Source organism: Podarcis vaucheri (assembly GCF_965113315.1).
Source record: "Podarcis vaucheri genome assembly, chromosome: 7".
In the NCBI taxonomy this organism is placed as follows: domain Eukaryota; kingdom Metazoa; phylum Chordata; class Lepidosauria; order Squamata; family Lacertidae; genus Podarcis; species Podarcis vaucheri.
In genome coordinates this window covers 22,222,445-22,250,259 of record NC_138765.1, presented here as the reverse complement: position 1 = coordinate 22,250,259, position 27,815 = coordinate 22,222,445, and the positions used below count along the sequence as shown (strand labels likewise).

General features: G+C 45.0%; 2 protein-coding genes across 2 annotated transcripts in view; one reads left to right on the top strand and one right to left on the bottom strand.

Moving 5' to 3' along the window:
- The window catches only part of LIN37 (lin-37 DREAM MuvB core complex component), a 50,481-nt gene that overhangs the window by 13,276 nt on the left and 9,390 nt on the right, over positions 1-27,815 (bottom strand). The window lies entirely within an intron of this gene.
- Positions 102-23,051, top strand: PROSER3 (proline and serine rich 3). The gene is made up of 13 exons (XM_082232245.1): positions 102-352; positions 12,215-12,318; positions 12,433-12,541; positions 13,093-13,391; positions 14,643-14,791; positions 15,688-15,749; positions 16,706-16,785; positions 16,927-17,045; positions 18,031-18,221; positions 18,771-19,277; positions 20,333-20,504; positions 21,512-21,593; positions 22,633-23,051. Exons 2-13 carry the CDS (start codon positions 12,308-12,310, stop codon positions 22,697-22,699), a joined length of 1,848 nt encoding a protein of 615 aa, XP_082088371.1. The 5' UTR covers positions 102-352; positions 12,215-12,307; the 3' UTR covers positions 22,700-23,051.

Genomic DNA, 27,815 nt, shown 5'->3' with positions numbered 1-27,815 from the left:
GTACCAGAGCATGACGGTATTTATAGTTTGTGCGCCCGACCGGAACTGAGAAGCCACCTGGCGTATATTCCCCTCCCGGAGGGCTCGGCGCGCAATGCTTTGTGGGAATCGTAGTACTGAAGCCGACAGGTCGAGGAAAAAGCCGCGCACCCGACATCCTCCGCGGGTAGCGACTTCCTCTTTCGGTTGCTAGGCGACGGCCAAGGCGGCAAACTCATCTCGGGTTGAGCGGGAAGAAGGGCTTTAGGCCCCGGGGAAGGGGCGCCAGAGGGCACTGAATCCGGGGCCGCTCTCCAGGCGCAACATCCCGAGGGACTGCTGCAGAGGAGTATTCCTTGGGGTTCACTGTCAGGTAAGTGTGTTTTAGCGGTGTAATCCTACGCAGGTTTACACCCTGGTACAGTGGTACCTCGGGTTAAGTACTTAATTTGTTCCGGAGGTCCGTCCTTAACCTGAAGCACCTCTTTAGCAAATGGGGCCTCCTGCTGCCGCCGCGCTGCCAAAGGACGATTTCTGTTCTCATCCTGAAGCAAAGGTCTTAACCTGAGATAATATTTCTGTGTTAGCGGTGTGTGTAACCTGAAGCGTATGTAACCTGAGGTACCACTGTAATGGTGTTTAGGGTAGCACCATCGTAGAGCTGGAAGGGACCCTGAGGAGGGGCTGCTAAAATGCTGAGCTGTGAACAGCTAGAGGCAGAGAAAAACACACCTATATACAGTGTTCCCCCCCCTGGGCGGGCGCATACCCCTAAACCAGCCTTTCTCAACCTGTGGGTCCCCAGATGTTGTTGAACTACAACTCCCATCACCCCTAGCTACAACTCCCATCACCCCTAGCCATCATCAGGGATGATGGCAGTTGTAGTCCAACAACATCTGGGGACCCGGCCTAAACATTTTGTGACTCTTTGTACTTTTGTCCATTTACTGTATTTATTTCCTCCGATTTGAACTATAAAATGGTAGTTTTCTTGAGTCAAAATGACCCTAAATATTTATTTAGAAAAAAAGCACTGGAGCACTAGTTGGAGAAAGTAACAGGCATGGAGATTTCAGTGGTGGAAGAAGCTTCCTCTGCTAATCTTTGGCTCCTAGTAGTCCTATTAAGGGCACATGAGCTGGGCCTTGCGGGGGGGGGGGCGTGAAGGAAAAGGGTGTGTGTGGGACTGGCAACCTAATCTGTTTGTGTTTGTGTAGTAAACGAAGCCAGCTCTATTCCCTTCAGCTGTGGCTGTTAGATTTTCTTGTGTGCAGGGAGTACAGTATTGTTTTCAGAAATGCAGGCCCCATTGGTGTGAATGCTAGTTTAGGTTGGAGATTATCCCGGAATTAACTCCCGCAGAGCAGAAGAGATTGCGCTGTGCATTGAAAGACGCCATCCCAGAGCTTTATTCATTTCTAGACTTGCTTGTTTGGGATTTGTTTAGTATGATTCTCAAAACTTAACACGTTTAGGCCATTTCACACGTTACCTGGCAACAGACCTAGGTTTGTCCCTGTGCATGTATTTTCAAGAGGGAGTTCTGATGTGTACCTATTTGCATTTGCAAACAAGCTTACAAGCTTGTTGCATTCAGGTGTTTTTTTTTAAAGCATATCCTTAAATATATGACATGTAAAGTGGTCCCACCTAGGTTGTGTTTTCTTGCAGTGCTTTGATAAACACATTGAAAACATTTGGTTATTATCTGAATATTGCTCCAGGCTATAATCTGCAGGACCTCTCTATTTTTAAACCAGTGTTTGGAATGTGTTAACTTTGCTTTGGAGCCTCTCGCTCATCAGAGGCTTTTAGTCTTGTAGCTATGGGTCTGTGACTAGCTGGAAGCTTTCTGCTTTAAGACACCTGTAGCTTCTGGCTTTATGTGACTTTTGTTGATGCTGAACTTTCTGTACCTCAGATTTGCCTTGGGTTGTGGGATCATAAAAAAAATAATCCAGCAATTTACATGAATTGTAAATTGGCTCTGATCAGGTTTTGAGTTGGAAGTGAGCGACTGACATATCTCCAAAACTTTGAAATGACTTATGAGGCTTAGTTAAAATTATGGGAAATCCCTGCTTTCTCTTTAAAAAGATCTAGATTTCTGCCTCTCCAGGTTGCAGAAGTGTGAATCTGTGGATGGTGAAACCTGTAATGAAATGAGTTTTGTTTTTCAAGCCCCAAACAAGTTGGTCGCCTTCCGTGGCCTAGATCAAAGCACTTGCTGCATCCTAGGTAATTGCATGGCATTGAGTTGTAAATTGTGATGAACTTTTGGCTAATCATGAAATGCTATGCTGAAAAAGAGGGTAGTTGCCAAGTTGCATGTGGTATGTGTAATAATGAAATGTGTTTGAGCACAGTGCACAAGCTATCTTTCTTCTGTGATGTTAGCTGAGCAATTAGTCAGGTCCTGACTCAGCTACACAGCTGCAAATAAAACACTTTAAATGTGTTGTAAAGTGCAGTATACAAATGTGACACTAGATGGTGACAGTGAGCAATGCAAAATTCAATGTATTTTTCAAAACGTTTTAAAATAAAGTATTTTCACAATGTTTTTTAAATGTATGTAGATTCTACCTAGGAGTGAAAATTCTTATGACAGATGTAGGGGTGGTTGTCTGTTCATTGAAGGTGTTTTCTTTCTTGCACCTTAATAGCTCAACTACCTCTGCCTGTTTCTTTGACAATCTTACAGGTTGACTATATTCATGCTTATCTGAAGTCATGTCACACTGATTTCAATGGGAGTTACCCTCAAGTAAGTGTGTGTTAGATTGCAGTCTTCAAGAATTGAACTTTTCTAATAATAGTTAATGTTGGGAGCAAAGCACCACTACTTATAACCAGTAATCTGAACCTGGGGAGGGCAGGCAATAGACAGAGAGGAAACCTATTATTCCCTTTCATAATCCTGCATAAGTTACCACTGGTTGATATGTAGATTCCCACCCCCTTTCAGAAGTTACTTTCTTTCTTCTCCTCCAGTTAGTTAACTTCATGACTTCATAATGGTCACATGTATGTTTGTACTCATAATGGTTTTGTGTTCCCAGGAGTAATAAACCTTATGTGTATGCCTTTATTTTGTCAGACTATTCTGGTAAGGGGTTATTGGTTTGTTTTTGTTTTATTATGCACTTTGTGTTCTCACTTTGTATTTTTATGTTGTAAATCACTCTGTGATCTTTGGATGAAGGGTGGTATACAAATATTATGCACACACAAACACACAGTGGAACCTCGGTTTTCAAATGCTACAGAAGCCGAACAATTCGAAAGCCGAACGCAGACAACCAGAAAGTGAATGCTTCCATTTTTGAACAATTTTCGGAAGCCAAACGACTTCCGAGGCACATTTTTCATTTTATTCCATTGACTTTGCAGCCAGTGCATTGATTCTCGGTTTCCGAACCTTTCGGAAGTCGAACAGTCTTCCGGAACAGATTAAGTTCGAAAACGGAGGTATATATGTACAGTGGTGCCCCGCAAGACGAATGCCTCGCAAGACGGAAAACTTGCTAGACGAAAGAGTTTTCCGTTTTGGAGGTGCTTCGCAAAACGAATTTCCTATGGGCTTGCTTTGCAAGACGACAATGTCTTGCGAGTTCCTGCTGGTTTTTTTTCCTTCCCCCCTTTTTCTAAGCCGCTAAGCCGCTTATCAGCTGATCCGATCAGCAGATAAGCCGCTAAAAGCCGCTAATAGCGCTAATCTGCTAATCCTTCAATGGGCTTGCTTCGCAAGGCGAAAAAACCACTAGACGAAGAGAATCACAGAACGGATTCTTTTCGTCTTGCGAGGCACCACTGTAATAATAGTAGTACTCATTTCTGCAGTCAGCTGTTAAATGTACTAAACTACAGTTGCTCATTCGGTGTTGCTTCCAAATAAGTTGCCACTTGGAAATCCAGTCATAGTTCTGAGCATCTGGCATTTTTAGAGCTCATGAAGATGGTGCTGAGGTTTGGAGCAAACATTTCTGTCCTTTTGACCCCAATTAATTGGTTGCGGCTAGTTTAGAAATACAGTTGACACTCAATTTACACTGGGGTTACGTTATGGGGATAGCGCATAACCATGTAACTTTTTGGCAAATGGGAAGTATTGTTCCTTTTCAAGCTTATTGGCATGCTGCAAATGACTGCAGTCCTGCAATCTTTCTTACCTGGAAATAAGCCCCATTGAATTCAACAGAATTTACTTCTAGGCAGACAAGGTTAGGGTTTGTACCATTACAGTTGTATGTGTAGCCCAATGGATTAGCAACCTTTATGGCCTTATTTGCAACATTGGGCCAGGACATACTTGCCAGGTGGAGCAGTCTCCCATCAGTAGCAGGGAGTAATACATATGTATTAGAAATGTGGAGTGTAAGTCTATAATAATATGTGGCTTGTTTAGCTATTCCTAGGGCTTATGGTTTCTGAGGCTGTAGAGCGTGGCTGTTGTATCTGTTAATGGACTGCTAAGAATGGGATGACCTCTTTGCACTAGTATGCAGAACTCCCTGGTTTTATTTGGAAATCATAATCCTACCTGCCTTCTCTGAAGCTTTCTGGCAAAGTGAAAGCAATGCAACCTGGCTTGTCAGCAGAGTGAGCCAGCTGTGGCCTCACCTGCAGACGCAGGGAGTGTCCTGGGAGCCAGTGCAAGAGAGAACTGATGGGGTGTGTCCCTGCCCATTCCTGTGTAATAGGATAGGTTGGGCCCTATGGTGAGAGTATGAATTGCACATCCGTATGTTATCATCTCTTTAGAGGAATGTCCTGATCTCTCGGGAAGGCCCTAGGAGAGGCTGCTATTCGTGCCCCTTAATGTCTCAGTGACCAGGGTGGTGTACTTAGTTATTTCTGCATTTAGCCCTTTTTTTACCTACCCCCCTCCAATGGTTAATATATTTTCTCTTTCCTAGCAGTCCTTCACTATGCTCTGGGTTTGTCCTCTCCTGATCTTCTGCAGGAGACATAGAAAATTCAGTGGCACTTGTTTTATTCCCCGCAAGGCAAGGGCCCTTTGTGTTTGTGCTCACAGAATTATAATCTTAGGACCTGTAGCTTCTAGAAACCTTAACAACGGAAAGAAATAATATTAAGCTTCCTTGTTCTAATGCCAATGATGTTTCTGATTTGTACTAAAATCTAGTAAGTTAATTAGTCGAGGACTATAAACCACAGAACCTAGGGCTTGCCAATCAGAAGGTCGGTGATTTGAATCCCCACGATGGGGTGAGCTCCCGTTGTTTGGTCCCTGCTCCTGCCAACCTAGCAGTTCGAAAGCACGACAAAGTGCAAATAGTTAGCTAGGTACCGCTCCGGCGGGAAGGTAAACAGCGTTTCCGTGCGCTGCTCTGATTCACCAGAAGTGGCTTAGTCATGCTGGCCACATGACCCAGAAGCTGTATGCCAGCTCCCTTGGCCAGTAAAGTGAGATGAGCGCTGCAGCCCCAGAGTCATCTGCAACTGGACCTAACGGTCAAGGGTCCCTTTACCTTTACCTATATATGAAGCACTTTTCTTTTACTCCCCCCCCCACTAATCTTATTGGGTTAATAGGTTCATTTTAATTTTTAGCCAGAAGGCCATAACACTTTTTTTTTTTTTACATAAGAAACAAAATACTTAAATTACATATTACAAGAATTGTGTGGTTCAGAAGCTAAGTTGCATAGCCAACATGACCTAACTATAGAAATGATTGGGATAGTAATATACTGTGTCTGGGTTTTTAAAAAAGTATCACTAATCTTTGGTGTAACTGTTGCGAACTACATAACTTTGGATGGTATAAGAATGCATGTAATTTTGGGGATCTGGTAAAGAGGAATATGAAGAATTTTTTTTGTCAAAAAAGCAGAGCTGTCACATACTAATGTGGAGGACTTTCAACCACAAATCATAGATACTGAATTTGATCCTTTTGAGGAAAGGACTGTGTTTATGATGGGCTCCCTGACCAACTGAAACGTGGACCTTTTTTATTAACTTGAGTGGAGCTTGACTTGCATTAGTAGCCCCCGGTGTATGTAGCAGCTACAGTAATTGCACAAGGGGAAGGTCGAAAAGAAAACAGTAACAGAAAATGCTGGGATTCTTTTCGTTCACCCCATAAATGCTGACAACTGGGACTTCTGATGCCAAAAAGCAGGACAAGCCAGAAAACAGGCAAGAACATCTACATTCAGTGAAGACCGATTCAAGCCTGAGCAGGTGCCATAAAGTAAGCCACAAGCAATTTATTTAATCCATCTGGGTTGAAGATTTTCTCTTCCTTTGTGCCACCCTATTAAAATGCAAAGCCAGCCTGCTTTACGTGCCAACCCACAGTGGCATTCTTTAAACCTCCCAACCTAAAGATGCCAGTTTGAAACCAAGCGAAGGAACATTGATGCAGCCTTAACTCTTTTTGCCAGCGCATGACAAGGCTCACAAGCTTGCAGTTCGGAGATGCACTGCTCACAGCACCAGGACCTGTGTGAGAATAATCAATAGCTCCTGCTATATCTGTAGGTAATGTGAAGTAGGATCTTGGTTTGCCAAGGTTGAAAAGCAGGATGGGTGGTATGCTGGAGAAGGAAGGGAAGTTGACATCTCCAGCTAATGAAGCAACCTCCATACCACTGCAGAGATGGCGAAGTTCTTTGCTAACTCTCAGTGCTAGACAGGTCTCTCGTAGCTGTCTGCTTAAATTATGAATTATGCACGTCCATGTTTCGTCAAGTGCTGTGGTGTCAAATATTCAAGGAAGAATCTCTGTGCTTGCTGGGGGTATTGCAAGAGGAGGATTATCTTTGGGGCCAAGGAAGACTTTTTGAGCAGCAGCATGGATTAAGATATTTAAATCTTTGCTTCTGTTTTAAGGCTTTGCTGCTTCCACTCCAGACCTTATTTGAGATTTGTGGCAGATGAGTGGCCTATTTTGAGGCATACAAAACACTCATCTGATCTGTCTTTTTGGCACCGAAAGACCATGGAAATCCACTCAAGTGCATGTTTACTGTGCTTAGCAGTTTAAAGAGGGGCCTGCTTCTGTTCTTTAATTTTCTTTGCCACACACAAAAAAGTGAATGGAATTGTTGCAAACTGGACCTGGTGATTGCCTAGAAGTGAAGCTGATTATGTCCTTGTGTACTTGCCTGGTTCCCCATTTACCCCTCGAATGCTGCATAAAGGCTCTGCCAATAGCATGGTTTAGCACTAAACTGGAATAGTGGCAGAAATTCTCAGAAAAATAATTGTGGGGGGTGTTTTTGCACAGCAATCTCAGAGGAGTCTATAGGTTTTTGTGTGCGTGCGTGCCACTCCTTCTGTTACCTAGTCTACAGTTTAAAATAGAACAGCAGAATTTCCATTTGATCCTGTTGAATCAACATATCTGGCACCTATCGGGACCATATAACACCGGTCCTGAGAGATCTGCACTGGCTCCCAGTATGTTTCTGAGCACAATTCAAAGTGTTGGTGCTGACCTTTAAAGCCCTAAATGGCCTCGGTCCTGTATACCTGAAGGAGCATCTCCACCCCCATCGTTCAGCCCGGAGACTGAGATCCAGCGCCGAGGGCCTTATGGCGGTTCCCTCATTGTGAGAAGTGAGGTTACAGGGAAACAGACAGAGGGCCTTCTTGGTAGTGGTGCCCGCCCTGTTGAATGCCCTCCCATCAGGTGTCAAGGAAATAAGTAGCTATCTTATTTTTAAAAGAAATCTGAAGGCAGCCCTGTTTAGGGAAGTTTTTAATATTTAATGCTGTATTGTTTTTAACACTCGATTGGTAGCTGCCCAGAGTGGCTGGGGAAACTCAGCCAGATGTGTGGGGTATAAATAATAAATTATTATTATTACTGAAAACTCTGCAATGAGAGTTCCCTAAATTGTGTTGTTCTTGTACACTGCAAATGCATTCTAAATCCATTTTGACCTCTTTCCGTTTAGACTGCTGTCTGTCTCTCATTGACTCTTCACAAGTGCCAAACTAAAGAATTGGAGAACTAAATAATGCACCAGTACAGTTTGGAGAATGAATTCTAGCATTTCTGTACTTTCTCAAAGTGCAGGGTAGTCTGTTGGAAAGCGGTAATGGAAGCGGTCACTGGATCATCCTTTCTGTATGTCATCTGCTGCCAATGCAACGTGAAGTTGTTTTAGGAGATAGTATTCATGCTTGCTAATGGTCTTTGTTCTGCATTTGCAGCATTTGGGCTAGATTGTAGCCACTAAAAAAAAATCATTAATGCTTCCTCAAGCATTATGAAGAAATGGGCCTGGCCAGCTGAATTTCATGTACAAGTGCAGTGTGGGGGAGAAATAAAGAGGACAATCCTTTTGTCCTTTGGCAGGAAGAGATGTCCAGTTAGAATGTTGTTTGGCATGGAAAAAATACTTTCCATTCCTTGCCAGTGTTTAGGTGCCTATGCAGGGCTAAAACTGATATTTCAATTTTTCCACCTTATGTTATATGTCCATTGTGACTCAGGTAAGGGGTCTGGCCCTAAAGTGAACCCCTATTTTTCTGGTAACACCATATTTAGTATTGTTAGCTGTAATCACTACAGTCATACCTTGGGTTGCGAACGCTGTGGGTTACGCACTTATGGGTTACGGACCATGCCGAACATGGAAGTACTGGAACGGGTTACTTCCAGGTTTTGGAGGTCGTACATGCACAGAAGCGCTAAATCATGCTTTGCGCATGTGCAGAAGCACCAAATCGCGGCGCTGCGGGTTGCGAATGTGCTTCCCACACAGATCATGTTCGCAACCCGAAGTTCCACTGTATTCTGTTTGATAAGGCATAGAAGCCCGGGGCTGAATTGCTTATGGCAACCCCAGTTGTGGTGTGCGCATTCTCTAACAGTGCAAGCCTATACATGTCTACTCAGAAGTAAATCCCTTTGACTTGAGGCTTGATCCCTAAGTGTAGTAGTAATACTACTACTACTACTAATAATAATAATTAATAATTAATTACCCGTACTTGTGTCCCATCCATCTGACTGGATTTCCAGTCATCCTGTGCTGCTTCCAACAGAATATATGAAAACACACACAAACCATGGTGACATTAAAAGCTTCCCGATACAGGGCTGCCTTCAGATGTCTTCATGTAGGAATGCAGCCTAAGTAAGGAATTTCATTTTCACCATGCCTTCAATTCTGCATTTGCTTCTGGGAACAAATGTGTAGACAGGATTATTTCCCCCTAGAGAGGCTGAGCCCTCTCAACGCACCAAAGTCCAGAGGTCTTTCAGTCAGCATATACGGTACCTCACAGGTGTACAAGCAGCTTCCTGTTCATCTGCTGACATTAGCATGTCAGAGGCCTTTGTTGTTGTTTTTAAATAATTTTTTTATTAAAGATTTCTTGGTTTACAAATGTACGTGCTATGTCTCTCTTTTCAAGTTACGTTTTCTACAGATCAGTTTCATTTGTTGAGACATTAGATTAGAGACTGCAATCTACTCAGAGTTAAAAACTGGCAGTGATATACCCCATTTTGGGGGGGGGGTTCAGGTCAAATGGAGAAGGAAGGCCCATTTTTTTGGGGTGCAGGGCAAGAATGTTGAGGTTTTTTTAGGGGAGCCAGAGTTGTTTGGCTTCTTTGTTGGGAGTCACTGATCTACCAGTGATCTACTGGTAGATCACGATCTACCTGTTGGACGTGCCTGGCCTAGGGTATGGTTGGTTGTCTTTGTTTGGCCATAGTGAAATTTGTTTTCATGTGTCTGCTGGGAAGCCCCATTGTCCTCCTTGTCAGTACAGTGTTGGGACAAGGTGTGGCTTTAAAGGTACAAGCCAGTGCAAAAAATGAGGATCAGGATTGGCACAGTCAGCACAGTTCTATCCTCCAGGCAGAAGGGCTCAGGGGAATGGACTGTCCCCACCTGCCCCTAGGGCCACAGATTGCCATTGGTGAGATCTGACGTGTTGGCTGCAAGTAGCCGCCTGTTAAGTTGTCACAATAGTTAGCAAAACAGGCTGTCTTGGTAACCATTTCAGTTTGGCTGGCGGTTCTGCTATGAAGGGATTTTCACTGTTCTGTGTTTGAATGATTGAACTATCCTCCCAGCATTTACTGCAGCTGTGCCTGATGTGTGGGCCTAAATAAGTAAGAACTCGCTTTGGCTACAGCGTTTCTTACAGTGTAACTCCATTTTACAGGTGGACAACTGAGACCTGCTTTGCTGGGAGATGCACAGGAAGATGCTCTAAAAGCACAGAGATGCTCTCACAGATTTGTCAATTGATGGGTGCACTTAAAGAGTTGAATTTTCTTTCCTCATTATTCTGTCCAGTTTTCATAGCTCTGATCTTCCAGTGATAGTCCTAAAGGCTATACTATCCCATACCAACCAATCCAGTTGCTTGCTCTGTTTTGCTATAATAGGAATTATTCCACCTTTTGATCAGATGTTAGTTGGAGTCATAACATTTTATTCCAGAGCAATGGAATTCATGCTGTTCATCGTTTCATAGTATGGCAGGGTCAGTGAATGGGGTACTTTCACGGGGGGTGGGGGGGAGAACAAAAACTGTTGCCTTGGCAACTGCACACTGCGCAAACAAGTGCCATGGAAATTTCCTTCCTAGCTGCAGGAAGGAAAGAATTCATTTATGCAAATAATTCATTGCTCTGAACCACAGCTAAGTTGGAAATTCATAATATCGTGCAGCAGATTAGCTGCTCTAGAACATTTCCCAGGTCTGGATCTTGTCACAATTTGGAATTGTTTTGCTTCTGTGTCAATGGATTTATATAAAGTTCCCTGGGCTGGATTAACAGATAGACTACACATACCATAGAGTGAGGCCTTAAGTTTGTATGAAGGATGATTTTATCCCACCTCTGCAGTGCAGGGCTCTTCTTTCTTTTTTTAACGTTCCCACAGTTGAGAACGTTGTGGTTGGTTTCTTTGCCAGGCAAACGGTGGCCAAATTCCTGGCTGTGGAGAAATGTTAAGGTGGTTGGAGCCTGCATAGCCCAAGGAGCAGACTGATGATGTGCAATGAGGCAATTTCAGGTGATAAAGTAGCAGGACATAATTTTCTGTTAATTTATTGCATTTATATTCTGCCTTTGCTCCATGATGGTACTTGAGATGGCATAGATGGGCAGATGGAAGCAGAGAGTGGCATGAATTAGAAGAGGGTGAGACTTTGAATATGACTCCTTGACTTTATCTTTTAATCTTCCCGAGTTACATGTTGACAGAGGCAAGGTACAGGGGGTGAGAAATAGTTTCCAGGTCGACATGCCAACTTTGTATTTGAGAGCCATTGTAATAGTGATGATGAGTATGAGCTAGAGCTTCTCAGTTCAGCCGTGTGTTTGTCGGGAGCCATTGATGAACCACAATCTCTGAGCCTCTTGTCCCCTAGTTTACCTGCAATGTGGGAATAATAGTTCTGACCTTTAAATGATTGTTTATAAAGATTACAGTCATACCTCGGGTTACAGACGCTTCGGGTTGTGCGATTTCGGGTTTGCACCGCGCCAAACCTGGAAGCACCAGAAGAGGTTACTTTCGGGTTTCGGCGCTTGCATATGTGCAGAAGCGCTAAATCACACTTTGCACATGCGCAGAAGTGCCGAATCGCGACCCACGTGTGCGCAGAAGCGGCAATGCGGGTTGCGAATGCTGCGCGTTGCGAACATGCTTCCCGCACGGATCACATTCACAACCCGAGTGTCCACTGTACTGAGCCAGTGTATATGAAGGGCTTTTGAGCACTTAGAAAAAGCAGTGACCTGAGTTCTCTGAATAAAAAAAATCCTTCCAGTAGCACCTTAAAGACCAACTAAGTTAGTTATTGGTATGAGCTTTCGTGTGCATGCACACTTCTTCAGATATCTGTGTATCTGAAGAAGTGTGCATGCACACGAAAGCTCATACCAATAACTAACTTAGTTGGTCTTTAAGGTGCTACTGGAAGGATTTTTTTTTATTTTGACTATGGCAGACCAACACGGCTACCTATCTGTAACTGAGTTCTCTGAGTGCCCCTCCTTATGTTGGCAAAACTGCATCTTAATATTTTTGCCCCCATTCTTCATGCCTTTTTGCCCCTTTCCCCTCCTTCAGCTAAATCATGATTGCCAGAAATATCCCAATAAAAAACAAAAGGGAAGGGTGGAGGAAAAGCCTATGGACATTTGGAAACAAAATAAATTACGTAAAAGAAGTAAAGCCTATCCCAAAATGTATGTATTTATTGTTTCTTCTGTTTACAGCACAAACTTTGGGAAGCCTTCGATCATCCCATGAGGAAAGCGTGTAGAGACCACATCCGCAGCCATCAAAGCTGAACACCTGGGTGTAGAATAATGGATTCCAGGTATGAGAGCTAGCGGAAGAAAAGGGTTTGACCTGATGGGTTTCCTTCTGCTAAGAAGTGCCCAGTCTAGGCAGGGCAGGGCCTCACTAACTGGAATTCCTTGCTTGCCCGCAGTATGGCTGTTTTCTCCACCCTGGGAAGCCCCTTTTTGGAGCAATCTTGTTCGCGGAGCCATTACCACCCTTCCCAGGCACACCCACTGAGGCAGGAGCAGCGATATACGGTGAGATGGGGTGAGGGGAGACAAGGTGGGCAAATAATGCTGCAGAGTCACTAGCGGGGAAATCAAATGGAGCAGAGCTGCTAGCAGGAAGAGTCAAACAGGTCTTTTGGATCTCTATTGAACCAGTCCCTTTCGGGAGCTGGATAAAAATTCCATGGTGTTGGCTATCCAGTGGAACATGAATGCTCCTCTTTGGGTATTTCTGTATTCTTGGGGGTTGAGCTAGGCCTGGAAAGAGCCAATAAAGTATATTGATTAGAATGCTGGGAGTTCAAATCCCTGCTCAACCATGACATAGACCATTCATCCTTTCTTAGCTTAGCCTCCCTCGCAGGATTGTTGTGATGGAAAAGGATGTGGGAGCAGGAAACCACATTTGATGCCCTCAGTTTTTTGGAGGAAGTGTAGGATAAAAATGTAATGACTAAACAGTTGTCAAGTGGAGCTATAGGAAGAGGCAGTTGTGTTACATCTTGGCTTGAACGTTTCTGGAAGGTTTATGCCAACCGTTTGGGCCCACCAACTCTGAAAACACACTTTCCTTCTCCTAGGCTCTGAGTCCGTCTCGTTTACGACACAAGAATTGCCCCACCTCTCCCAAGAAGGCAGAAACACAGAGTCCTCCAACCCCAGGTTTGCTTCCTGGGTCCAGCTACCAGGAGGTGAAACCCCCAGAGTCAGACTCCACAAGCCCCTTCAATGAATCATGGCCCTCGACTGAGCGCAGTTCTTCCTCTCTGACTCCCGAGGGAGCAAAGGGCCTTCCCTCAGAGCAGATAACGGGGATCAAGGCACTGGCTTCACCAAAGCCTCCAGAATCTGTTTCAGACAGTGATTCAGTTATTGCCAGGTAAGCCTGCTAGCTAAGGGTTTCTTCTCGGGTGGGTGGGCAGAGCAGCAAGTTTACTGGACTGGTGTGGGGATGGGAGTCCTGGGTTCAAATACTACCTGGAAGAAGAACACATCTGATACCCTCAGTCAAGTCTGTTTGTAGGATGCAAATTCTCATACTGGCTTGTCTCAGAGTATAGTGGTACCTTGATTCTTAAACTTAATTTGTTCCAGAAATCCGTTCTAAAACCAAAGCGTTCCAAAACCAAGGTGCACTTTCGCATAGAAAGTATTGCAAAATGGATTACCGTAATCTGTTCCAGACTTTAAAAAATAACCCCTAAAACAGCAATTTAACATGAATTTTGCTATCTAACAAGACCATTGGTCCAGAAAATGAAAGCAATAATCAATGTAAGGTAAAGGTAAAGGTACCTCTGCCCGTTCGGGCCAGTCTTGCCAGACTCTAGGGTTGTGCGCTCATCTCACTCTATAGGCCGGGAGCCAGCGCTGTCCGCAGACACTTCCGGGTCACGTGGCCAGCGTGACAAGCTGCATCTGGCGAGCCAGCGCAGCACACACGGAACGCCGTTTACCTTCCCGCTGGTAAGCGGTCCCCATTTATCTACTTGCACCCGGAGGTGCTTTCAAACTGCTAGGTTGGCAGGCGCTGGGACCGAACAACGGGAGCGCACCCCGCTGCGGGGATTCGAACCGCCGATCATGCGATCAGCAAGTCCTAGGCGCTGAGGTTTTACCCACAGAGCCACCCGCGTCCCTAATAATCAATGTATAAAATAAATAAGACAGTACTGTAGATGATAATTAAAAAAAAAAAAATCTTACCTGCGCTGATGATAGTCATTGTTTGGATGGGGGGCTTTTATCCATTTCCACAGTCACATAATCAATCAATCAGTAGCTGAACTGGGTTCCACACAGTCACAAAAACAAATTAACCAAAAAGCCTCCAAAACAAAAATGCAAAATAAATAGCAAAAACAAAAGTGCCAAACTTAATTTGTTCCGGAAGTCAGTTTGACTTCTGAAATGCTTGATTAGTGCAAGCACCCCAGAAACAATAGCCAACAGCAGCATCGGATGTTCGGTGTCCGCAAAACATTCGAAAACCGGAACACTTACGTTCCAAGGCGTTTGAGAACCAAGGTACCACTGTACTGAGTCTCTAGTCTAGCTTGGGAGTGATCACTACATTGAAGTAAAGTTCTTTGTCCATGTCTGTGATGCGGCACCTTTGATCCTTTGGCAGGTATATGGAGCGATTTCGTTACAGGCAACCCACAAGCCGCAGGGAGCGCTGGGCACCAAATGGTCACTCTGCACAGTTCTGGTGGCTTGGCCACTCGTTTCCCCCTGAATGCAGCATCTCCAAGAAGGAGACATCGCCACCAACTTCAGGTACTTGAGCCCAACAAGAAGGGTGCCGAAATGGGGAACACTTTTATCAAGGCAGACCAGGATGAGTGAGCCCTCGGAAAAATTGGATTTGTGTTGGAGCAGTAGCTGCCATAGCCAAAAGAGTGGTTGCTATTGGTAGGAAAAACTTCAGATTTGAAGACTTGCAGATTTAGATATGGACACACACATTGGAGCTGTGTCTTTGTCCAGCACTTACGTGTTAATTCCTATGAAGTAGAACTTTTTAGCAGTGGTGGGTAGCGCTCACAGGTCGCTCCTGTCCTAGCTTTTCCCATAAGAGAGACATATGAGACCAACTTGGGACCAGGTTATCTGAGAGAATGCCTTCTACACAGACCCGTCTGCTCAGTAAGATAATCTCAGAGGCCCTCCTCATCGTGCCACAGTCTGCAGGTGCCCATCTGGCATCAACTGGGAAGAGGGCCTAAAATAAATAATAGAAGTGTGCCAGGATTTTAAAAATCACAGTATTTAAATCTGTCCCCTCTTCTCTGTAGTTATCAGATAACTCTGCATATGCTCTAAGGTATTTTCTTTAAGGTATCAAAGCAATCCAAAGTGTGACGGGGGGCTCTGACGGCCCCCATTATTACTTGGGAGTTCTGTGTAATTTTAGCACCCATTTCTCACAACCAAGCAACCCATCCAAAGGGTGGATTCATGTTGGCCTTTTTCAGGGTTCTTCACCTATAATTTAGAAGATAACTTAAAGTCAAGCATATAGTTTTTCAGGCCTATGGATGAAAGGGGAAGGGAAGGGAAGGAGGGAGGGAGGGAGGGAGCCTAGAGCCACCCAAGATCTAAAGATTAGGCTATTTGCAAAGATGTTTGAACTGTGTGAGTCAGAAATCTGTAATGAAGGTGTTTCCTTGCAGACAGTAGCCAGAGTGAAGTGGGGCAGTCTCTCTTCAGTCCTGCTCTGGACCAGTCTCCCTCGGTGAGTAAGGAGGTTCTCTCTAGGAGTGGGGAGGAATCTACTCTGTCCATCAGAAAAGGAGATAATATAGTTATGTTATCTTTGCGGATCACTATTAATCTCAACCCTCAGGGTTGAGGAATATTGTACAGAATCCAGAGGCATGGGTTCTAATCCTTGCTCAGTGATAAAGCTCATTGAATGACCTTCAGCCAGTCATATCTCAGAGCCTAGCCTTCTACACAGGATTGTTGTGAGGATAATATGGAATAATCACACATGCCGCCCTCGTCTCCTTGAAGAATATAAACATGATAAATGGGGAAATCATATGCATAAAGTTGGTCCTGCTTTGAGGCCTGTGCTCTGGGTGGAGAAAATTGTGATGTTCACTATAGCACTTCTCAGCAGGATGATTAGTTTTTGGTTTCCCATTTGGATCTTTTATTAAGAACCAAGCAACCTTAAATTTTCAGAATTGGCAGGCAGGCAGGAGTCTTTCTTGGTCCTGGTTTGGCTGATTACTTTGACAGATCAGAAGACCATTTTCAATTTCCTCTGTCTCAGTAGCTCCCTGCTTATTATTACTGGTGACTGTTTCACCTTAACTGGTGTTCTTCTGCTTTCTCTCCCTACTTTGTCTGCACCAGTGGATCAAAGTACCTTTGTCCCATTGGATTGACCATCTTCTATTTTTTGGTCATGAGCTTGCTAACACTAGGCACTCCATAGGTGCTGCAGCTTCTCCCCTTGCCCTGCTGCCAGAATCCTGACATTCTTTTCCTTATAGAGGTGGGGTGGGGAATGTGTGACCCCCTGGATTTTGTTGGACTACAATTCCCATTATCCCTGACCATTTGCCCCATGAGCTGGAGCTGATGGGAGTTGTAGTTCAACAACATCTGGTGGGCCACAAGTCCCTCATCCCAGCTATAGAGTCTCCTATCTGACCCATTCCTTTGTATGCTCTTTTGTAGGGGGACTCACAGGATTCTTCCACGCTGGACCCTGAGACTGTTAAGCTCCAGGAGAGAGCAGCCAGGCTGTTACACAGAAGGTACTAACCTCCTTTGTATTTCACTCATCATCTAGGCTGACCTTCCTCAATGTGGGCCTTCCAGCTTCTCTTTCTGTTCTCTCCCCAGCTGCCCCTCATTCCTAATAACCTGCCTGTCCTCATATGTTTTTCTGCATGCAGCACATCCCCGTTGAGCAGCTCCAGGCATGCAAGCTGTACCCCCACGTCCACCATCACAAATGCTGACACAGACACGACTGGTCATGCTCCACATCACCTTGGCCCTGGCGAGCTGCAAGGTAAGACATGAGATCCAGGACCTTGCCTCTTAAGGCAGTGTTTTTCAACCTGGGGTCTCCACATGTTGCTGGACTCCAATCTCAACAGCCCCAGCCAGCTTAGCCACTGGTAAGGGGTGACTGGAGTTGTAGTCCCAGCACCTGAAGCCCAAGGTTGAAGAACTCTGTCTTGAAGGAATGCCAGTGTTGTGGACAATGACAGAAAGTGAGTGTTGTTGAGGGGGGGGGGAGTGAGGAAAAGAAAGTTGGCTGGACTAGTAACTGGCTGAGTGCAAGTCTGATTGCCTCCTAAACAGTGTGGATGTTCTTATTTGGCGATTTATGAAGAATGATGACTGCTTTAGTACAAATCTTTAGACTGCCCTATCTTTCAGTGCATCACTCAAAGGCAGAATTTGGTAAGGGGCATCCCAGTAATCTCCCCTTTCATTTACAAACAAACAAATTGCTAGCCCTTCAGGCAATCCTTGGTAACTTTCAAAAGGCCAGAGGGGTTGCTGAGCAGGATCTTGCATGGACAGGGTAACAGCAGCTGAATAAACTGGGCAAAACAGCAACTGTTAATTTGTATTGCTAAATTTCTAGAGGTCACAGAATTACTGGTATAGAATTCGTGTTGTCTTGATATTAAATCGATTCTTGTTCAAAAGCACACATGCCTTATCATATGCTGGTTGAGTTGAATGGGCTCTTTTGGACTCCAGGTCCCATCATCCCTAGTTAGCATATAGCCAGTGGTGAGGTATGATGGGAACTGTTGTCTAACAACATCTGTGAAGCCATGGGTTCCTCCTGCCTGCTGTAAAAGATCCAGTGACTGATATAAGCCATCACCAAAGGAGACAAATCAATATACACTTTTTCAAAGATGATGATCCCAAAATGAAAACAGCGATGGACAATGCCTGTATCTTGCAGAACTTTTTCAGAAGTTCACTGCAGACACTCCATTCATGTGCACCTCTCTCTCTCCCTGCCTCCCTAGGTAGTCTGAATGCTTTCCCTTACTATATCACTCAAAGATCTCAGCCATGTTCTTCTTCAAAACCAGAGGATGATATCCTTTTCCAGTGGCGACTGCGGCGAAAGATGGAGGAAGCGAGCCAGGCTGTTGCTGTGATGCCCCCTCTAGCTTGGAGGAGTCCACATATCCAGCCAACCCGTGCTTCTAGCCTGGTAAGAGTTTGAGGTGAATAGGTTTGCCATTGTTCTGTGCTGTGTAGCTGCAAGGCAAAAGCCTTGGAAGCAGGGGATGGAGCCATGCTTTCAGTGCACAACAGGATGGAGAAGCACAATCAGTAGGCAGCGTGTGATGCATGAGAGGACCACAGCTCTTGCTACCTTGCTGTTGAGAGCTGAAGAGGAAGAAACCTTGCAAAGTTCATGCACTGTTTCAGGCCACTTCATAATAATAATAATAATAATAATAATAATAATAATAATAATAATAATAATAATAATATCTTTATTGTCATTGCCCCCTCTCGGGGACAACGAAATTACTATAACTCCCAAGATGCTTGTGGCTATTCCACCTCACCCTACTTCAATTGTTTTGGAGTTGATGAGGTAAACAACTTTCCCATCACAGTATTGATCCTATACAGTATGGCAAAGCGTTCAGAGAGGAGTGGATCTTCTTCTAAGCATCTCACTACTCCATCTCAGAAAGTCCAGTAGATGCAGTCTGAGTCATGTATATTTTTCAATCGTTGTTCCCTGCAGGTAGAAAGAACGGCCCAGAAGCCATCAGAACCTGCAAGTTGGAAGAGTGAAGGTGGAAGAGTGCAGCCAACATCGGAAACCCAGCTGCATGTGAAATCCACCCTCCGTGATTATCATCCCTGCTGCCCCACAGACTCTGTGAAAAATGGACCATGCTCCACACAGCTCATAGAAGCCTCTCCCTTCAGCAGTGGGATTGTACTGGTTGGAAGTTCAGAACCAAAGGGAGAGCAAGGAGTGAAGGAAGTAACTCTGCAAGAGGATCCTATCCCTGCATACCAAGACTCTCCTCCCCTACCAAGGCCTGCAGGAACCAGCAAGCTTTTGGGCCAGAGCACTTTGCATCAGGATCAACAGGCAGCCCGCCCTGTAGAGAGAGTGCACACTGAGCCCAGAGGGAACCAGAAGGCATTCAGAACCGAGCAGGGCCAAGCCAAACCAGTCAGAGACTTCCGGGGGCCACCAGTCAGTTGCACAAAAGATTCTATTCAACACGTCTTGGGAGAGGTATAAGCATATGATCTGGCAATCTTTGTGGCTGTCATCACAGTGTGATGTAGAGGCCTATCATGCAGAATAGTGAGCACTTCAGTTCGGATGATTTTTCTAGTCCTCATGGTTGCAGAGACAAATGGGAATGCTTTTATTGGCAGCTACTGCTAAAGATTTAGGAAGAAGGACTAGGCTGAGGTTTCCATTAATCTCAGACAGGACTCCTTGACTCAGTGCAGGCCCCTCCCCAGTTCTACCTAGACACTTTCTATCCTTAACACTTTTCTTGCCCTCTGATTCCACCCCCCCCATGTGTTCCAATTGCCCCCACTTCCTTTATGGCTAACAAAAATTTAATGCTAAATTGTGAAGTATCCCCACATTATATTTCACAGGAACAGTGGTTTTCAAACTGTGTTCCAGGGAGGTTTATGTGAGGCCCTTCATGTGGGAGGCAGTGACGATCAGTTCTGGCAGACAGAAAATTCATTTGAAAGACGGCTTATTCATCATTATTGACCTTCTGCAAAGCCGCTGGAGAGAAAACAAACTCACAGGCTGCGCTGTGAATTCAGACAGGAGTGAATGGGAAACTTTAATGCCTCCAGTTATCAAACTTGGTTTAGTAGCCTGCTCCCCAACTGCTTCCCTTCAGGCTAACCAGACTGACTTGTGGCCTGCTGTGACATTATCTCAAAGCACTGGAGGCTGCAGCCAGGTTGGTTCAGACAGGAGGCAAGCATCAGGCCTTCTCTGCATGGACATCTTGGCAGATGTTAAGGAGTTTCTCAGTAGGTAATGTGATGTTGACCCCTTAAAGACCACTGTGCCAGAAAAAAGCACTTTCAGAAAGTTTATGTAGATAAACAAAATGTAATCAAGTAGCACACTTGCAGATTCCCCAGTGGGTTGTGGGGATGACTTTACTACTTTACTATAGAAATGGAAGATGAACCATCATCCAGCAGCTCCATTTAGCTGCTTGGGGGTATCTGAAATGGGCTCTTCCACTTCTGCTTTCCTTCCCAGGAGGACAGGAGGAGATTTCACTAGCATTCTCTCTCATGCAGGTGATTGCCAAAAGACTTTTCTCCCCACCTGATTCTCCAGGTCCTCATAGGGACAAACCAAAGAGGAATTCAAAGAGTCAAAGCCTGGACGAAGCTCGGCCAAGAGCTGTTTCTGTTCCCTCACATCCCCAGCTCCTGAACATGGCCGCTCAGCTGCTGGAGCAGGCTGAAGGTGGGATAGTTGTGGGAATGGCAGATATGTGGATTTCATGGAGGGCTTTAAACATTCATGGTGTGGTCCATTTCGTCCCACCCATGCAAGCTTGTTCATTTAGTTCCTGCCTGGCTTTACATTTCATGAACTCTGGACAGGAAACCTAGACCTGGGCTCTGGACCACTGGGTGGCTGTCACTGGCAATGGGCAATGATGATGCTCTCTTCAGTTTCCACTGGGCAAGCATGAGCTTAATTCCAATTTTGCAACTATTCTAAACACACTGACCAAATCAGTAATGGGTAGAATGGAAATGGAGATGTGGCTAGAGAAGGAACAGAGTAAGCAAGAGACTGGGTGTCTAAGGTATCTACACCAGCAAGGTATTTTTTTGCACAGACCTAGAACTACAGATGTTGTGTGTCATAGTGTTGGTGCTGTAACAGGAGCTATTTGCAGCATGCCTCTAGTCAAAGTACAAGCATAGCCAGAGGCACAATACAGGCACAGCCCAGAAGCAGAGAAAAATGTGTGGGCTCTATGGGAGGGGGTAGAAGATGAAGAAGGCTGGAGCAAGAGCAGGGGACTATGTGGAAGCGGGAATTGAGCAGGAGGAATTCGTAAGCACCTGGGTAGTGGGTTACAGTGGTACCTTGGGTTATATACGCTTCAGGTTACAGACTCCACTAACCCAGAAATATTACCTCGGGTTAAGAACTTTGCTTCAGGATGAGAACAGAAATCGTGCAGCGGTGGCTCAGCGGCAGCGGGAGGCCCCATTAGCTAAAGTGGTGCTTCAGGTTAAGAACAGTTTCAGGTTAAGAACAGACCTCCAGAACAAATTAAATTCTTAACCCGAGGTACCACTGTATTTTACAGGTTTGCACTGATTGTTTGGTTCTAAGCAAATAAACAACAGACAGCTTGGAACATCCCTGCAGATATTTATTGGAGAGCTCCATAGCCTTGACTGGTAGGAAAAGGAGAGAGCACTTAAAGTGGATTTAATTTTTCTGTCTTGCAGACTCGGATGGCACAGAGTTTGAGGACGACCCCCTGTTACAGGTGCTAAGGGGCCAGAGGGAGTTGCTGCGCAGCCAGCTGAGGTGGGTCGCTGCTCATTGCAAACTGTCTAGAGGCATTCTCTCTTGGGATTGCTGCGGTTTCAAAGTCTTCGCTAGCTGCTGAGAATGGTTGCCTTACGTTGCCTGATGTCCTGCCAGGCTTTACGTGCCCCTCTCCCTTTGGCTTTGAAGCATAATGGGTACCTGAGAGCAGATTGTTAGAAGTGTTGTCCCCTTTGTCATCATCCTTGGTGCCTTTGCAGTGTCAACACATTCTCCGTATGTGTCTTCTTTCCACCCACCCTCAGGTTAAGTACTTAATTCACAATCCTGTGAGTTAGGCTGAGAAATGATGGCTGGCCTAAAGTCATTTGGTGAGTTTTGTGGCTGGGTAGGAATTTGAGCTGGAGTCTCTCTGGTCTTAGTGCAGCGTTGCAACCATCACACCACACTGTCTCTCCATAAGGATCTGTAAGAGGTTGCTTATGTTTTAGCATCAGGCAAGAACTCAAGGGTTTATAGTTCTTATTTCATCCAGATTTAATCCTTCCCTAAAGTACAATTCTTTGTATGGACAGGATAGTGGATATTCAGTGATTCTAAGCAATCACTTAAATAATAATAATAATAGAGAGCACAGAATTCAGCTTTTTTTGATGGCCTGTATTCATTTTTGCAATGTTTCTAGTCTTTACAGCTGTGACAATTGAAAGCATGTAGGAAATATCTAGTAATCTCAAAAGTCAGAAGTGTGGCTTATGTTTATTATTTTTTTAGTGGATTTAGGCATCACACATGCCATTTTGACACTTTTCATATGTGAGAAGCGGAATAAAGTATGCAGGAAATAGAATGTGCTTAATTTATGCACATCTTAGAATTTATGATAAGTTGGCACTTTTTAGTGCAAAGGGCATTTTGCTTTCAGCTATGAGCGGTTGCTGAGTGCTGTCCCACTGCTTCAAACAAATTGCAGCTGCCTGGTCTGATGGGCAATTTATTCTGTGACAGTATGGCTGTGTTGCTTTGGTCTCCTCCAGCCCTTAAAGGTGGTATGCATTTCTACTCTGTTCCCTTGCAGAGCTGTGGATGTCCGGGTAGCTCAGCTTGAAGGCTACCATTCTGATCAAGACTTAGCCCGTCGATGACAGATTCCTGCACGATCTTCTCTGCACCTTGAGTGTGGTTGAAGGCTCTCCAATTCATAATTTGGGATTACGGCAGTGGACTGGGTCCTGTGCTCCTTCCTCAGACACCTCTGGATGACTTTGGCGACAGGCTTTGGGAGAGGTTCTTATTTATGCTAGCACCCTTCTGGTTTTGGCTGCGCTGCCTGTACCCAACAAGCTGGTGTGTTCATCAAAGTCAACTGGGAGTGCAAAATGACCAGGCACTGGTGTGTAGGGATGTGCCTAAAGCATAAACAGTGCCTTGTTTCCATGGTTTCATTGTGTATTTTTGTGGTGAGATTAAAATAAAAAGTGTATTTTTGGATCAAAATGAACTGTGATGGTTTGCAGTAAGATGACATAACCTTATCCAGTACCTCCTGTCCAATTAAATGATGATTAATGAAGTCTAAAACCATTTGACTTGGAGAGGAGGCACTAGGCAAACATTTTTAATTTATTTAAGCCACCTTTGGAATGGGGAAGACGGATGAACTTACATCAAATTGTGTTTTATTGGATTTTAAACAATGTAATCCCCAAAAACAGTAACAAAAACCAACAGTAACACCAAAACACTAGGAGAGTTAAAACTGGCAATAGAACTCTATTGGGGAAGGCACAGGAAAACAAAAAGGTGTTTACTTGGGCCTTACGTGTGCCTCTTTGGGGAGGGTTTTTCACAGGACCTTTTCAGTTGTGGCACCTCATTTCCAGTAGTCACCTGCCTAACCTTCAAGAGCAGGGATACTCGAAGGAGTGCTGACGACTGCAACAAACTGCAATATTTGTGCAGGACAAGGCAGTGTGGATGCTATCCTGTAGACCAGCTTTGTACGTTTAGTCCCTTCTGCAGTAACCTGCTGCATTTCTGTGCTTAGTGCAGAGGATTGGAAGTGAGGGGCCTCTGTCTCACCCCCACCAACTCACTGCCATGCAGTTCCTTGTCACATATGCCATTCCCAGGCCAGTGATTAAATACGCTACAGCTGAACGTGTTGCCCCTGCTCAGCCAAAGAAGACTGATGGGGAGATGCGAGGTGGGACATAGATATAAAAGCATCCATTTAAAGTGTCATAAACTGTTTCCTCCAAAGTCCTGGAAATCATATATGTGTGATCCCAGAGCCTCCAGCAGCAAATCTGTCCTGTCCAGAGAGATATTTGGTGCCCTTTTATGCAGCAGCAATGTTAAGACTGCCAGTGCTTAATATAGGAGCCTTGTAACAATATGAGGGAAGATCAAAAGACTCTATAAGGAGCTCCTCTAAATGACCAGGGAAAGAGGAAATAGATGCTGGCGGGCCAGCATAGAATAATCCCAAGAAAACACAACTTTCCCCATGGCTGGTTTCTTATAGCACCCTCCCTGTCCCTGTTGTCTATTAACAGGGAGCTTTATGGGTGAGACTGAAAGCTCATTTAGTGCAGTATTACGTTGCCAACTATGATGGCCTGTTCCCCCTTTGATCCCAGCATCTGGTATTCAGTACACAACAGCTTCCATTTAGCTATTGTGGCTAATATCCATTGGCAGTGTTCTCCTTGTCTAAGCCTTTAAAAAAGTGATCTAAGCTTGTGGTCATGACCACATTTTGGAGGTAAGGAATTCCATAAGTGAATTACGAGTTTTGCGCTAAGTACTTCTTTTTGTCAGTCCTGAAACTGCTGCCAATTGGTTTAAATATTGGTGTAAACGCCGCCCCCCCCTCCCCGTTCCAGCATGAGAAAATGGAAAAGGTTTTTCGATTTGCAGCCCTTGGGCTCTTTAGGTTGTGATGTCTATGGGTGGAGAAAGGGAACTGAACACAGGAGTATCCCTGCAAAAGATTATTTATTGTCTAAGCTGGGCTTCAAACGAGAGAGAATAAATGGAATACTCTTGAGTGGGGCAAATGAGCAAGCTAGGAATGTAGCACTCTACTACATTTTTGTTCTGTATGAAACACACACACACACACACACACACACACACACACACACACACACACACGAGTGTGCCCCATTGTCTTGCAAAGCAACTGGGCCAAACACAGGTAGCTGGATGTCACAGACAGATTGGCTATAGAGGAATATGTTGGGGTTACCCCCAATGGAAGAAGGCTCAGAGCCAGGGAATTAGGGGTGGGATGACGATGAGTGGTTAGATGGAGAAGAGGGAGAAGACTGGGAGGAGGTGGTGTTGGAAGTTGAAGAGGTAACACAGTTTAGTGAGCGGGGAAAGTCTATGGCACAGCGAAGTCCAGAATTACAGGCAGAAGCTGATGTAGGAGAGAAGGCAGGCCCAGAGGCAGAGATGAGTCCGGCTGGTGAAGAGGCACGGGTGTCTCCCCTTCCTGCTGTGACAAACTGCCCTCTCCCCAGTCTCCCAGAACCAGGAGAGGCATGAAAAGTGCAGAGAAGTTAACTTCACACAGGCACAGTCTCAGATTGCTTGGGGAAAACTGGAGAGGAGGGGACTTAGGCAGCTGTGGGGAGGCAGGGACCTTCAGTCTTCGCAACCGCTTCATGGGGACAAGACCTGCCAGAGATTAATTGCTGGGCTCATTAGGCCTGGCACACCTGTGCAGATCCTGTTTTTGCTAATAAAAGAGTTAACTCCAATGTGTTCGGTGTGATTTACTGCTGGCTTGCTCCTGTCACTGCCTTCTATTGAGTTAGACCATTCATTCATATTCCTCAGTGTTTGCTACACTTGACTGTCTCTCCAGGGTTTCAGGCAGGGTTCTTTCCCAGCCTTACTTGCAGATGCTGGAAGTTGAACCTGGGGCTTTCTGTTTGGAAAGCAGATGCTGTACCTCTGTGCTACGACTTCCTCATCATCTCGAACATCCAGACATTTGAAAATTCTGTCTTTATTTGGTCACTTCTTTCCCCCTTCCTGAGTCCACTTACATGATCTATTTATGGGCGTGTCCATCTGTCCCCTTGAGGGACACTTACCTATACACACACACTCCTGAACTGATGTTGGCATCTCATCCCATTTTATAATATTTTAAATATTTTGTTGGAAGCCTCCCAAAGTGGCTGGGGAAACCCAGCCAAATGGGCGGGGTATAAATAATAATAATAATAATTATTATTATATCCCTATTCTCACGGCATCTAAGTGCCAATATGTGGCCACAATCAGCAAATCAGAAACCTGAACGCTCCCTTATCCTTTGATTTCTGACCTTCACCCATGTTCTGCATGAAGCCATCGCAGGTTGACTTGTGAGTTAACTTGAACTGTGACTGACTGGATGTCCATCTGGAGAGGCCACATGAATTATAGCAGTGCAGGACAGTGTGGGAGCTAGCTGGGATGGGTGGGTGTTGAATGGGCACAGCTGTGATAGCCTAGGTAGTGCCAGGCATCGAGATGGCCGTGTCTGGCAAAGAACAAGGTACTTTTTGTTGTTTCGAACCACTTTGTCACATTGCTCCCTCAGTCGTCCTGCCCTCATCTCTTGTATTTTAATATTTTGTTGGAAGCTGCCCAAAGTGGCTGGGGAAACCGAGCCAGATGGGCAGGGTAAAAATAATAAATTATTATTATTATCATCATTAGCTGAATATTGGCCCACTTTTAGGGCAACAACTTCGTCACTGAACTTCTAAAGTTCTATTAGTTTTTCTGAATTTTTGTTCAGCGAGTGGGATTTGGACAGTGACCTTTGGAGACCTAGGCTTCCTGTCTGTAGCTGGCAGGAGCAGAGATGGCAACTCATTCTTGCCTGCAAATGCCTTGACCGTAAGATATTATTCATGTAGCTAATGGTCTGTGTTTGCATCAAAATGACTCTTGCGCAATCTTCCCACGTAAGATTCCTTTAGGTTTCTGGCACATTCTGAAGGATGTGGATGTGATAGGGATGTTGCGAGGGTCAAATTCAATGTGGGTTAAACTGGCATTTATAATGCAGATTCAGTTTTTAATTTGGGATTGCGTCGAAGCTTCAAGATTAATGTGACATGTTTTACAGGTATTCCGTATCTCTGTTCTGTAGCAATATGAGTTTTTCAGCAATATGGTCCTTGACATAGGGCTTCTATCTAGTAAAGCAGGATGTCTGTATGGTAGACTGAATTAGGTGGCTTTACAGGGGGACTGGACAAATTCATAAAGGACGATGCTATCAGTGGCAACTCGTCATGATGACTTTATGGTACCAGATTCAGAGGAGATAAGCTGCTGAATTACTGGTTGCTGAGGAACTATGGGAGAGGCTATTACACTTATCTCTTGTCTTGTCTTTCCAGAGTCGTCTTTTTACTGGCCACCATGTGACTCAGGATGCTGTGACTGGATCAGTGTGATCCAGCAGAGCTCTCCTTTATGTTCTCAACCTTATGAGTTCTCCAAAACCTATCCAGCTTGTGTTGCGTCATGGAGCCAATTTACTAACCCACCAGATGACCTTGCATGGAAGCGTGAGGTCTTTATGCGAGCAGGTTCTGAGGGGTTGGGATTATCTCTGTGTGTGTCTTGTACCCATACATCTGAGCCATCCGCCGGGGTGGACTGATGAATGCAGCTCCCCCAGGGCACCCTGTCTGGACTTGTTGCGATGTCAGCAATCGCCTGGTCTGACCTCCATGTTGTCTACCTGGGAGGGCTGGTGAGAGATGAGGCAGCGGTGACAGTGTCTATTAATAAGAATGTCACTTGTCGTTATGTAACGAAGTCCCACTGTGCCATACCTTCCTTTGTCGCATTTGTGAGGTAGGATCACACCTCCCCCCTATTTTTTTGTACCACCCAATTACATAAAGGCATAATAAGCCATTCAGTCGGTGCATATTAAACAAGGCTTTTAAGTACTGGCAGCGGTGGTTCTCCTTTGGACTCTGGTGATGATATTTCGCGGAGATATATCACAAGGGGAGCTCATGAGGCCTAGTTCCCAGTTCCTCCTTCAAAATCCACACAAAGCGGCAAGGAACGCCTGAATCACCAGGTATCTCTGTCCGTCACAGCCCAACTCCAGCAGCCTGTCCCTGTAAAGGGTGGGGAGGGGGCAAGAGAAGAATACAAGGATCCCCAGTCTATGCTTGCATTCCTACAGAGCAAGCTTTCACATGCACATACTACTTTGTAGTAGCAATC